Below are 13,332 nucleotides of genomic sequence, written 5' to 3' on the forward strand. Positions count from 1 at the left end.
TATAGCCTTGACTAGAGGGACCTTTGTTGACAAAGTAATGTCTCTGCTTTATAATATGCTGTCTAGGTTGGTCATAATTTTCCTTCCAAGGAGTAAGCATCTTTTAATTTCATGGCTGCAATCACCATCTGCAGTGATTTTGGAGCCCAGAAATAAAGTCAGCCACTGTTTCCTCATCTATTTGCCATGAAGTGATGGGACCATGCCATGATCTTAGTTTTCTGAATGTTGAGCTTTAAGCCAACTTTTTCACTCTCCTCTCTCACTCTCATCAAGAGGCTCTTTAGTTCTCCTTCACTTTCTGCCATAAGGGTGGTGTCATCTGCATATCTGAGGTTATTGATATTTCTCCTGGCAATCTTGATTCCAGCTTGTGCTTCATCCAGCCCAGCATTTCTCATGATGTACTCTGCATATAAGTTAAATAAGCAGAGTGAAATATACAGCCTTGATGTACTCCTTTTCCTATTTGGAACCAGTGTGTTGTTCCATGCCCAATTCTAACTGTTGCTTCCTGACCTACACAGATTGGAATGTGCCAAAAGATATTCTTCAGTTTTCTTTTTCCATATTCAAAGTAAATCAGAGTTAATGAAGCATGTTTACAAGGACAACAGCTTCTGTTTTTCTGACTCTATCTGCTGGACTATGTTTTATGTGACATTTGCATTAAAAGTATAAAAGCAGAAATTAAGAGACAGCAGAATACACAAGAAACCATCATAGGAGCAGGAGGCTGAAAAGCACTTGCATGTAAGAACCAGAAAGAGGGGCATGACTTCAAGTACAAGCTCATCTTTGTAATAACCATATGACTATGGATGAGCCACTTCAACTTTTTGTCTCGTCTGAAAAATGGGAATTGTATCCGTCTAGCCACTTGGGATGCCATGAGGATTAAAAGAGATGATATTCAGCATGAATCTGGAAGACTTTAGGTGCGTGGCAAATGTCATTCTCCTTTTCCACCAAGAATGGTATCAAACATAGTTCTTTCCCTCCACTCATCCTGTAGCTCCCCTCATTCCACAGAAACAGCTTCTTTCTTTTCAAATTCATGATCATGGGCTATTAAAAGTAATATAATATACTTGCTGGACGGATTAAATATATCTATCATTAAAGGACAATAATAAAGCTTCAGCAGTCCTTCTATGTGGATGTAATGACAGAGATTAGACATTATGACATTAGATTTTTTGAGGGAGTTACTGACATGAATATATTATGTATTTTTAAATGCACAAACATGTAGGGTTAAATATATATGAATCAAACTTTTTCTCAAAAATGTCTACTCTATAATTAGATCCCTGCTGTTTAACTAAAAAGAATACTGATTTTGTAAAGAACCCCAAAACAGAGTATTAGAGGGTATGATGTAATCACTCTGCGATATGGCATACTGATTGTCTTCAAATATTAAAAAAAGCATTTTGCTATACAAACAAGTCCACCCCAACTAGCATTATTATAAAATATAGGTTGCTCACCTTTTATGTCTATCATTGTGATAACAAAAAAGTCATCAACCAGCTCTTTCTTTCTGAAGACTTTAAAGTGGCCTTTGCTTTTCAGTAAAGAATCCTAAGGCAGTTATTTATTGTTTATTTTGATACATGCATACTTAACAGTTCAAATTTAAGTTGTGAGGAAAGTTATGGTTATATAGTGGGCTTCCCTGGTGGCTCAGACAATGAAGAATCTGCCTGCAATGCAGGAGACCCAGGTTCAATCCCTGGGTTAGGAAGGTGCCCTGGAGAAGGGAATGTCAACCCACTCCAGTGTTCTTGCCTAGAGAATCCCATGGACAGAGGAGCCTGGTGGGCTACAGTCCACGGGGTTACAAAGAGTTGGACTTGACTGAGCGACTCACACACACATGGTCATATAGCACATCACAATTCACATATACCAAAACATGCTGAAAACCAGTAACACGTCCCTAAAAATTTATTTGTAAAAGTTACCACAGTTTTCGAAGTCTGGCTTAACTTGGACAACAGCTATTATTTTCAGTTTAATTTGTTTGACACCCGAGCTGGACAGCAAGTCAACCTTACCAATGTAAACAATGGTTTTGTAATACAGGCTTGCTATTTTTATTTTAATTGTATATAAGTGATACTTTTACCTGAAATATCATCCATCTTAAATTGAAAGCAGTACTGGAAGATGGAAGAAACTGGGACTAACCATTCAGAGTTCAAATAGCAGAAGACATAGAGAAAGTGAAGCTGCCAGCTGACCCCCTGAGCAGTTCACTTCTTCATCATAAAATGATGAATAGCATAAAATGTCACAGGCTAAGGAAGAGAAACTGTCATAATAATGACCAAATCTGTCGACAGTGAAATCAGAGTTTCAGGGGGTTCCAACAAACAGAAAATCTCCTGTCTTACCTCTGCTTCTCTTGAAGAACCTTCTGCTTTGCTTCAACATCTTCCAGAGCTTTCTGTAATACATCCTAGAAAAGTACATTTGGTTAGGAGAGAACATAATGCCATTAAATTAATGAGAGCTGAGCTGATATTTATTATCCTATTATCCAGAGGTTTCACAAGGGTAACAGTGACAGGTCACACTGCCTAATGCAATTCTACCACAGTAAGTACTCAATAAATACTTGATAGATATGAAGTTCCAACAGCTAAGAAGACAAACCAAATCCAAGCCCACAGTTCTCTTTTTGCGCATATTCCAATGTCCTCTCTGTCTTTAGGGAAAGAGCCACTGCTCCCTTTAAAGTCACAATGGCTTTCACACAAACAATGTGAAAACCTGGGGAAAGTCATTCAGTGTACCTGGCCTTTGTCTGTGAGAATGGACAATGCTTCATCATGTGATCTATCACTAAGGCTTTTTTCAGGAAAAAACATAAATTGTGACTACAAAATTTTATCAAAGGCCAAAAGAAAATGTCTCCTCTCTATCAAGTTCCATACAGTCCTCACTAATACTCCCCAAACTTTCCCCTTATAGAATATCCCATCCCTGGATTTTCTCCCTTTCAGAGTGCCTCCATACCAGTGCCTGCCTGTCTTTCTTTTCTTCTAACTTGATATATCAGCTCATTCCTAACTCTATCTCTAGTATCTTCCCTCCAGTCAGGCAGAAAAGAAATAATGCATCATCACTATTTCACAAATAAGAACAAACTTTTAACATGCTCCATCCACCTGATATGAAAGATGGGCATCTCATTTGATGGGTAGACCATGGAGTGAACCTATTTTCACTGACTTGTAAAAGAAAATGGTAAATGCTTGGTAAGTATTGCACTTCAAATTCAACCACTCAACTGCCTAGAGGAATTTAAGAGGTCAAAAGCTGAGGTCATTCTGCTTAGCTCTCTTCTCTGAGTTAAAGAAGTCAGTGCACATCAGAGCAACAAAGCAAGTTGCTCAAAGACGTCCCCACCTTTTCTGTCAATGGACTTAAGAGCACAGAGCAGAGAGGTGGTGAGAGGTAATGGGCTCAGGCAGGAAGAAAGGGAGGTCCTGACCCATTAGAAAGCGTCTGTTTCTCTTGTCATGCAAATACATGAAGCTAAGGAAATTGATTTTTTTTTTAAGAGACAAAATAAAGCTTAAACTTTTCTTTAAAAAATCTGTAACAATAAGATAGGTCTACATTTACCTTAAAAAAAGTGAAAAGAAATAGGTAAAAGAGTTTTGGGAAAACCATGGAGCACTTTGGGGAATTACCATGTGCTACTCTCTGACTTCATCCCGTATTCATGACAGTTAGATATGAGAGCTCTTCCTCACACACAGCCTTGGTCCTTGAAAGTTTAAGAGCAAATTACAGAAAGAATTCCTACACTGAGACTGTAGAAGAGGAAGAAGGAAGGGTGAAGTAAAGCATTTTTTTCTCCAAACACCTCCTTACCCCATGCAAGCAAAGAAATATGCCAAATGATAAATATGCACCACAGTAGAAAGTCTGGTACCGTATTTTTGGTAAAAGTTAGCAAACTTACATGTCCTGTAGCAACATTCTTTTTCTCTTAGTTGCTATGTATTGTAATTAATAATAACAGTTCTTTACAACCTATCTTACTCATGGGCATATTGCAAGGATTACAGAGAATGTTTATGAACTGTGTGGAATAACTCATAAGAAAAAAGTTTTGCAAGCTGGAAGCACTGTTATTAATATTCATAATTATAGTATATAACTCCTGGCAGTAGAAAGAAGGATTGCTTATTAGTGTTCTCTTTGCTCTCCCCATTCATTTAGGTCCATAGGGAGCTATAATTTGAAGAGATATTTTCAGGGAGACTTGATAGGCTAGTTTTTTCTTTTAGCTTTTCATTATTTTCTCCCTTTCTTTATACTTTTTCCTTCATTTTAAAGAAATGAGTTGTGATGTCCTTCCCCACTGTTTCCAATTCACCCCACATTTAGTTCATCTTTGCTCTCAATCTCAGCCTTTCCCCAACTTGCTGAGTCTCCTCCCCTTTCTCTGCTCTCATCTGTCTACCTTGTGTTAAAATGAACTTAATCTCCTCAGCTTGTTTAAAGGTTTAGGAAGTAAGTGATAAGAGACAACTATGTACAGGAAAAAGCAAATGGCCCTGTTTGCCCTTTAAGAAGACTATATGTCATACCTTGGCAGAGGAAGACAGAGGAGTTCTGTCAGAGTGGTTTACTTTGATTTGTGCTTCTTTCAGGATGAGTTCAGCTAGAAACAGAAGCAAGATAATTTAATAAAATGAAATTATTTCAAACATCTTTAAATGAATATTACATATACATAATACATACATGACCAATAAGAATGGCTTACAGATATTAATTTCAGAAAATTCTATATTCCTTCTACAGTTCTCACACATTCCAAGGTTAGGTAGCTATATAGTGTTTCCTCTAAGGCATGACAACTTACAGAGCATACACTTGTTGTCATTTAGTTGCCAACCCATGTCAGACTCTTTGCAACCCCACGGACTGGAGCCCACCAGGCTCTCTCTGTTCATGAGATTTCCCGAATACTAGAGTGGGTTACCATTTCCTCTTCCTGATCTAGAAATCAAACCTACAGCTCCTGCCACCATCTCCTGCATTGCGGGTAGGCTGTCTATGTCTGAGCCACCTATACATATACATACAAATTCAAAAGTCATGACTGAATGTTTGGTTGACTGAAACTCTCTAAAATCCATGAAATATGGATTCAGAGCTACTCCTCACTCTTGGATCACTGGGGAAGGATGACTTTGTCCTTTTGTGGGAGGACAAAGTGTATAGCATTCTGTCTTAAAGTAGATGTAACATCAGTCTCTAAAATTATCTAACTCTGCAATGGAACAATGGGGGTTTCTTTTTTTTTTTTTTTAATTTGGCTGTGCTGGGTGGTTGTGGCACATGGGATCTTTAGCTACGACATGTGAACTCAGTTGTGGCATGTGGGATCTAGTTCCCTGACTGGGGATCGAACCCAAGTCCCCTGCAGTGGCAACACGGAGACTTAACCACTGGACCATCAGGGAAGTCCCTGGGGTTTTCTGATGCACATCAATCTAGTTTCAAGTGTGTCCTTAGAATTTAATTATTTTTGTAATAATAAATAACATCATATTTAGACAAAACCAAAGATGGGAAATGTGTTATAAAGTTCCTGAGAGGGAGGAATCACATTTGACTAATTGTGGTTATTCCTGCAATGGTGAGAGCAGCGTTCAGTTCAGTTCAGTTGCTCAGTTGTATCTGACTCTTTGCCATCCTATGGACTGCAGCATGCTAGGCCTCCCTGTTCATCACCAATTCCTGGAATTTACTCAAACTCATCTCCATTGAGTCCATGATGCCATCCAATCATCTCATCCTCTGTCGTCCCCTTCTCCTCCCACCTTTAATCTTTCCCAGCATCAAGGTCTTTTCCAATGAATCAGTTCTTCACATCAGGTGGCCAAAGTACTGGAGTTTCAGCTTTAGCATCAGTCCCTCCAGTGAATATTCAGGACTGATTTCCTTTAGGATGGACTGGTTAGATCTCTTTGCAGTCCAGTAGACTCTCAAGAGTCTTCTCCAACACCACAGTTCAAAAGCATCAATTTTTCAGGGCTCAGCTTTCTTTACAGTCCAACTCTCACATTCATACATGACTACCAGAAAAACCATAGCTTTGACCAGACATACCTTTGTTGGCAAAGTCAAGTCTCTGCTTTTTAATATGATGTCTAGGTTGGTCATAACTTTTTTCCAAGGAGCAAGTGTCTTTTAATTTCAAGGCTGCAGTCACTACCTGCAGTGATTTTGGAGCCCCCAAAATAAAGTCAGCCACTGTTTTTCCAGTGGTCATGTATGGATGTGAGAGATTGACTATAAAGAAAGCTGAGCACCGAAGAATTGATGCTTTTGAACTGTGGTGCTGGGGAAGATTCTTGAGAGTCCCTTGGACTGCAAGGAGATCCAATCAGTCCATTCTAAAGGAGATCAGTCCTGGGTGTTCATTGGAAGGACTGATGTTGAAGCTGAAACTCCAATACTTTGGCCACCTGATGCCAAGAGCTGACTCATTTGAAAAGACCCTGATGCTGGGAAAGATTGAAGGCAGGAGGAGAAGGGGACGACAGAGGAGGAGACTGTTGGATGGCATCACCGACTTGATGGACATGGGTTTGGGTGGACTCCTGGAGTTAGTGATGGACAGGGAGGCCTGGGGTGCTGTGGTTCATGGGGTCAAAAAGAGTCGGACACGACAGAGTGACTGAACTGAACTGTTTCCACTGTTTCCCCATCTATTTGCCATGAAGTGATGGGACCAGATGCCATGATCTTTGTTTTCTGAATGTTGAGCTTTAAGCCAACTTTTTCACTCTCCTCTTTCACTTTCATCAAGAGGCTCTTTAGCTCTTCTTAGCTGTCTGCCATAAGGATGGTATCATCTGCATATCTGAGGTTTTTGATCTTTCTCCCAGCAATCTTGATTCCAGCTTGTGCTTCATCCAGCCCAGCGTTTCTCATGATGTACTCTGCATATAAGTTAAATAAGCAGGGTGACAATATACAGCCTTGACATATTCCTTTCTGGATTTGGAACCAGTCTGTTGTTTCATGTCCAGTTCTAACTGTTGCTTCCTGACCTGCATACAGATTTCTCAGGAGGCCAGTCAGGTGGTCTGGCTTTACCATCTCTTTAAGAATTTTCTAGTTTGTTGTGATCCACACAGTACAGCCTATGTCTCAGAATAATTGCTCAATGAATGTTTGCTGATTAAACGGACAATAATGATGTAGGCCATATAACAATAATGATACAGGCCACAAGTAATTACATACCTCTCTTTACTGCTTCTTCTGCCTTTTTAACTTCACATTTAAATGCTCCTTTAAAAGAAGATGTGACATACAAATACTTTCTGAAACAAAATAGGAAAGAACATAATCAAGTCAGATTATCATTTTAAAGTTCACAATGCAAAAATATTCCCTAAGAAGACTATATACTCCAGAGATACATTATTATTCAGAAAAATTCATCAAGTAAGTTACATTCAGCTGTTAAATCAGCAAAGTTTATAACTAAGAAAAATTCCTTGCTTTGTAATACTGAGCAATTTTGTTTCTGTAGGGAAACTTGAGGAGAGAGACAGGAAAATCTCTGCCCACACAAATATTCACTTAAACATGTAAAATGTGATACTTTTCTTAAAAAGAAAATTTTCTATTGAACTGCTTCATTATCAAAGTTTCTGGTTAATATACCCATCCTTCTTACCCAGACCATCATTGATACTGGGTAAACTGTTTCTCCCTCTCTGTAAACAATTATCTCTAACTGAAATGCTCAAAAACACACATTAATGTATCATTTTAAACTACTAAAACATTTTTCTAATTTATTGCTCAAGAAGCCTGTTTTCAAGGTTCAGGGTTTTACTGAAAGCAAAGATACTCCAGAACAATCACAGAGAAAGAAATGTATATAAATCTTTTCCTCACTCAAAGTGAGCAAAATAGAGATGAGAAAGGCTCTGCAGAATCAGAGTTTCTCTGAAAGCAGTTGAAGCTATGTTTTTCTATAATAGAGGATTCCTGGAATAAGGATTTTAAATGCTGGTTTAAATCATCATAGAGAGAAAAACTCCAGATCAGTATTTGGTCTGAGAATACTCAAAGCTCTGTATACTTCATTCTATAACTTTTGCCTCTCATATCCATGTAGACTTGGAAGCTTACCATTCTCTGATAAGGCAAGTTTTAGATAGGCAGTGAGAGGTAGATGGAGAATTCTAGAACATCTTTTGAAGCCAAAACATTTTAGACATGTAAAAGAGAAATTTGTTCATGCAGAGGAGAGAGTCTAAATTTATTAATATATATACACCCAATGAGTCTATGCCAGGGATAGGCAAAATATTGCTTATGGGCCAAATTAAGCCAGCAGCTTGTTTCTATTATAGCCTAAGATCTAAGAATTTTTTTTTCCATTTTAAAGGACTTAAAAAAAAGGAAAAAATTAGGTATCTGGATATGTCCAGATACCTACTCTCAGGCCCTTTATAGAAAAAGTTGACCAATCCTTAGAATCTAGGCTAATATTGATGGTTTTTGAATCACAGCTTGATCTAGAATTGCTTTTCTATGCTCTGGTTTTTAAACAGTGTAAGCAGTAGTGCAAATTCTTCACAATACAAACAGGTCACACATAATTTACATGGCTGTTAGCTGGAGCCTGTTTGTTTTAAAACTCTTCCATTATCTCAACAGAAGCTGTACAAATATACTCTGGACAGAACACCATCATGATTAATCAAGATTTGGGCTACTTGGAGCCCCTTCTATCTGGGCTTTGACAGATAAAAGCCTTTGTTTGTCCCTTACTAGGAGTACAAATTACAAAAGACTGGGCAAATGACTTCATTTTCTGTGATGCCATTTCCTTATCTGTAAATTGAGATAAAAACAGTGATGTCTGTCTCACAAGACTGCTAAGAGAATTAAAGATATCAGCATAGCTAAAGAACTTAGAATAATGCTGCTTCATAGTAAATTGACTTAGTAGAATGTGTTTTACCTAATAAATACCTTATAAGTTGTGTCTATTAGATATATGGTATAGGGGAAATATTAGTATGTATTTTAGAGATAATATGGAGAAGGAAATGGCAACCCACTCCAGTATTCTTGCCTGGAGAATCCCATGGACGGAGGAGCCTGGTGGGCTACAGTCCACAGGGTTGCAAAGAGTCAGACACGACTGAGCGACTTCACTCAGAGATAATATACATTAGGAATATGAAATAAAATGAGTAGTGATCTTTTAAAAATCTGAAAAACTTGTGGAAGTGTGCCTAATTACCTACAAAAAGGCTTAATGCTAAAAAAATTAATAAAAACAAAAAACCTCACTAAATGACATCCTAAATTCATCTACTGCAATGGTTTAATGAATAATTCAAGTTATAATAACTATGTATCTTTACCTCTGACTTCAATGTTCATTTTCCAAGAAGATTTACACAGTCAGTACAAGAAAGGAACACTCATAAAAATCTAAGATAAAGCAATTCTCAATTTGTTCCCTTGATTTTCTTTTACAATAAACATGGTTCATTTAAATCATAACCAAGGTATATTTCAAATCAGTCTCTGTTACATTTAGGGAACAACAAAACCTAAGTTTTAAAGTAAGAAATCATTGACCACTATACACTGGAATTATCATTTGCTTTTAAAACAAAATCACATATTAATCACATAATTATTTTTATTTGAATCACTTAAATCAAATCTTTATTTAAAAAGTCAAAATGAAATTAAGGAGAAACTGAACAATGAGGTAATCCTTCAAAGATGATGTGAATTACACTACTAAGCATTTTTAGAGACTACATGTTTACAGACAAGAAAACATAGGTGGCATAAAAGGTGCCAACTGTGCATTAGTACTTAATTTTAAACAACAAAAACAAAAAAATGCTCTCTCTTCATGGAGTGGGTCATTGAGATAACCTGGTCTCAGATAATGTGTACATCTCAGATGATGGTTTGAATTTTATTATTCCATGGACAGAGGAGCCTGGTAGGCTGCAATGCATGGGGTCACAAAGAGTCAGACATGACTGAGTGACCAACACACACACACACACACACACACACTGCTCACAGCAGTTAAAGAAAGCTACGAAATATATGTGATTTTGTAAATCTAGTGTAGTAAATCTGCCTGTTTTCATAAAAGAATGCATCTTTGTTCAAATCCCCATCCATAATCAGAAGCCCCCATCAGCCTCACACATTATTTTTTCCTACTTGTGGTCTCTTGAAGATAAAAATGCTTCTGAGAATCAGAGTAATACTGGAGGAAAAAGAAGAGAATCCATCCAGTTCTACTCCTCAGCCTTGCAACATTCCCTGCAAGGGAATGGTGTCCCTTCTAGAGCTGGGCTTCTAGTTCCTCAGTGGTTAGGTTGGTTTCAACACCATCTCCCAAACTCTGAATATACTTGGCCTCTGCCCACACTGGATGTTGTGGTCTCTGTTTTCACTTTGTTTCTGCCTTCTCTCTTTGCCTAATTCTGCCTCATTTTAGGTCTCCACTCTTCCTCACACATTTCACCTTCTACATCCTTACTTTCTTCCATCAACGAAATTGCATTCAAATGTTTTGCTTATGTCTACTTTTTATATAAATCAATTTATTGAATATTTTCTTTCTAATAGAGCTTAAAAACATAAGGTCAATGAAAAGTATTGAGGGACAATGGTTAAAAATTGAAAGCATTTCCTCTAAAGTCAGGAACAAGGCAAGGGTGTCCACTTCCACCCTTACTATTCAACATAGTTTTGGAAGTTTTGGCCACAGCAATCAGAGAAGAAAAAGAAATAAAAGGAATCCAAATTGGAAAAGAAGTAGTAAAACTCTCACTGTTTGCAGATGACATGATCCTCTACATAGAAAACCCTAAAGACTCCACCAGAAAATTACTAGAACTAATCAATGATTATAGTAAAGTTGCAGGATATAAAATCAACACACAGAAATTCCTTGCATTCCTATACACTAATAATGAGAAAATAGAAAGAGAAATTAAGGAAACAATTCCATTCACCATTGCAATGAAAAGAATAAAATACTTAGGAATATATCTACCTAAAGAAACTAAAGACCTATATATAGAAAACTATAAAACACTGGTGAAAGAAATCAAAGAGGACACTAATAGATGGAGAAATATACCATGTTCATGGACTGGAAGAATCAATATAGTGAAAATGAGTATACTACCCAAAGCAATTTATAGATTCAATGCAATCCCTATCAAGCTACCAACGGTATTCTTCACAGAGCTAGAACAAATAATTTCACAATTTGTATGGAAATACAAAAAACCTCAAATAGCCAAAGCTATCTTGAGAAAGAAGAATGGAACTGGAGAAATCATCCTGCCTGACTTTAGGCTCTACTACAAAGCCGCAGTCATCAAGACAGTATGGTACTGGCACAAAGACAAAAATATAGATCAATGGAACAAAATAGAAAGCCCAGAGATAAATCCACGCACATATGGACACCTTATCTTTGACAAAGGAGGCAAAAATATACAATGGATTAAAGACAATCTCTTTAACAAGTGGTGCTGGGAAAACTGGTCTACCACTTGTAAAAGAATGAAACTAGAGCACTTTCTAACACCATACACAAAAATAAACTCAAAATGGATTAAAGATCTCAACGTAAGACCAGAAATTATAAAACTCCTAGAAGTGAACATAGGCAAAACACTCTCTGACATACATCACAGCAGGATCCTCTATGACCCACCTCCCAGAATATCGGAAATAAAAGCAAAAATAAACAAATGGGACCTAATTAAACTTAAAAGCTTCTGCACAACAAAGGAAACTATAAGCAAGGTGAAAAGACAGCCTTCAGAATGGGAGAAAATAATAGCAAATGAAGCAACAGACAAACAACTAACCTCAAAAATATACAAGCAACTCCTACAGCTCAACTCCAGAAAAATAAATGACCCAATCAAAAAATGGGCCAAAGAACTAAATAGACATTTATCCAAAGAAGACATACAGATGGCTAACAAACACATGAAAAGATGCTCAACATCACTCATTATCAGAGAAATGCAAATCAAAACCACTATGAAGTACCATTTCACACCAGTCAGAATGGCTGTGATCCAAAAGTCTACAAATAATAAATGCTGGAGAGGGTGTGGAGAAAAGGGAACCCTCTTACACTGTTGGTGGGAATGCAAACTAGTACAGCCACTATGGAGAACAGTGTGGAGATTCCTTAAAAAACTGGAAATAGAACTGCCTTATGATCCAGCAATCCCACTGCTGGGCATACACACTGAGGAAACCAGAAGGGAAAGAGACACGTGTACCCCAATGTTCATCGCAGCACTGTTTATAATAGCCAGGACATGGAAGCAACCTAGATGCCCATCAGCAGATGAATGGATAAGAAAGCTGTGGTACATATACACAATGGAGTATTACTCAGCCATTAAAAAGAATACATTTGAATCAGTTCTAATGAGGTGGATGAAACTGGAGCCTATTATACAGAGTGAAGTAAGCCAGAAAGAAAAACACCAATACAGTATACTAACACGTATATATGGAATTTAGAAAGATGGTAACAATAACCCTGTATACGAGACAGCAAAAGAGACGCTGATGTATAGCACAGTCTTTTGGACTCTGTGGGAGAGAGAGAGGGTGGGAAGATTTGGGAGAATGGCATTGAAATATGTATAATATCATATATGAAACGAGTCACCAGTCCAGGTTCGATGCATGATACTGGATGCTTGGGGCTGGTGCACTGGGACGACCCAGAGGGATGGTATGGGGAGGGAGGAGGGAGGAGGGTTCAGGATGGGGAACACATGTATACCTGTGGCAGATTCATTTTGATATATGGCAAAACCAATACAATATTGTAAAGTTAAATAAAATAAAATTTTAAAAAATCTTAAAAAAAAGTATTGAGGGAAAATGAAAGCTAACACAATAAAAATAAATAATAAAAGTTTTGTTCCTTATAATGGCAAAAATAAAATAAGAAAATACTATTAATAACACATATAGATTTGGAACCACACAAAAGCTCACTTACACAACTGTTGGTATAAAAATAAATTGGTCTCTACTTCTTGGAGGGTAAATTAACAGGGCCCCTCAAAATTAACAGTGTATCTATCTTCTGACTCATAATTTACTTCTATAATCCATTCTACAGAAATAATCATATTTGAGCATAAATATGCATATCTCAAATAATGCCCAAGCATATCCAGTTTAGCACTGTAACAAGGAAAATGGTGTTTTACTCTCTGGTGGCTTAGATGGTAA

The 13,332-nt window shown here is 37.4% G+C and overlaps 1 protein-coding gene across 1 annotated transcript in view; it reads right to left on the reverse strand.

The window, feature by feature from the left end:
* MORC1 (MORC family CW-type zinc finger 1) overlaps positions 1-13,332 on the reverse strand; it is a 159,697-nt gene that overhangs the window by 96,575 nt on the left and 49,790 nt on the right. The window contains exons 10-12 of the mRNA XM_061428205.1: positions 7,288-7,367; positions 4,614-4,687; positions 2,403-2,467 (exon numbers count right to left, since the gene is read on the reverse strand). Of these exons, the coding sequence (XP_061284189.1) occupies positions 2,403-2,467; positions 4,614-4,687; positions 7,288-7,367 (219 nt within the window). The remainder of the gene's footprint in view (positions 1-2,402; positions 2,468-4,613; positions 4,688-7,287; positions 7,368-13,332) is intronic.

This window comes from Bos javanicus, chromosome 1, assembly GCF_032452875.1.
Source record: "Bos javanicus breed banteng chromosome 1, ARS-OSU_banteng_1.0, whole genome shotgun sequence".
Taxonomy (NCBI): Eukaryota; Metazoa; Chordata; class Mammalia; order Artiodactyla; family Bovidae; genus Bos; species Bos javanicus.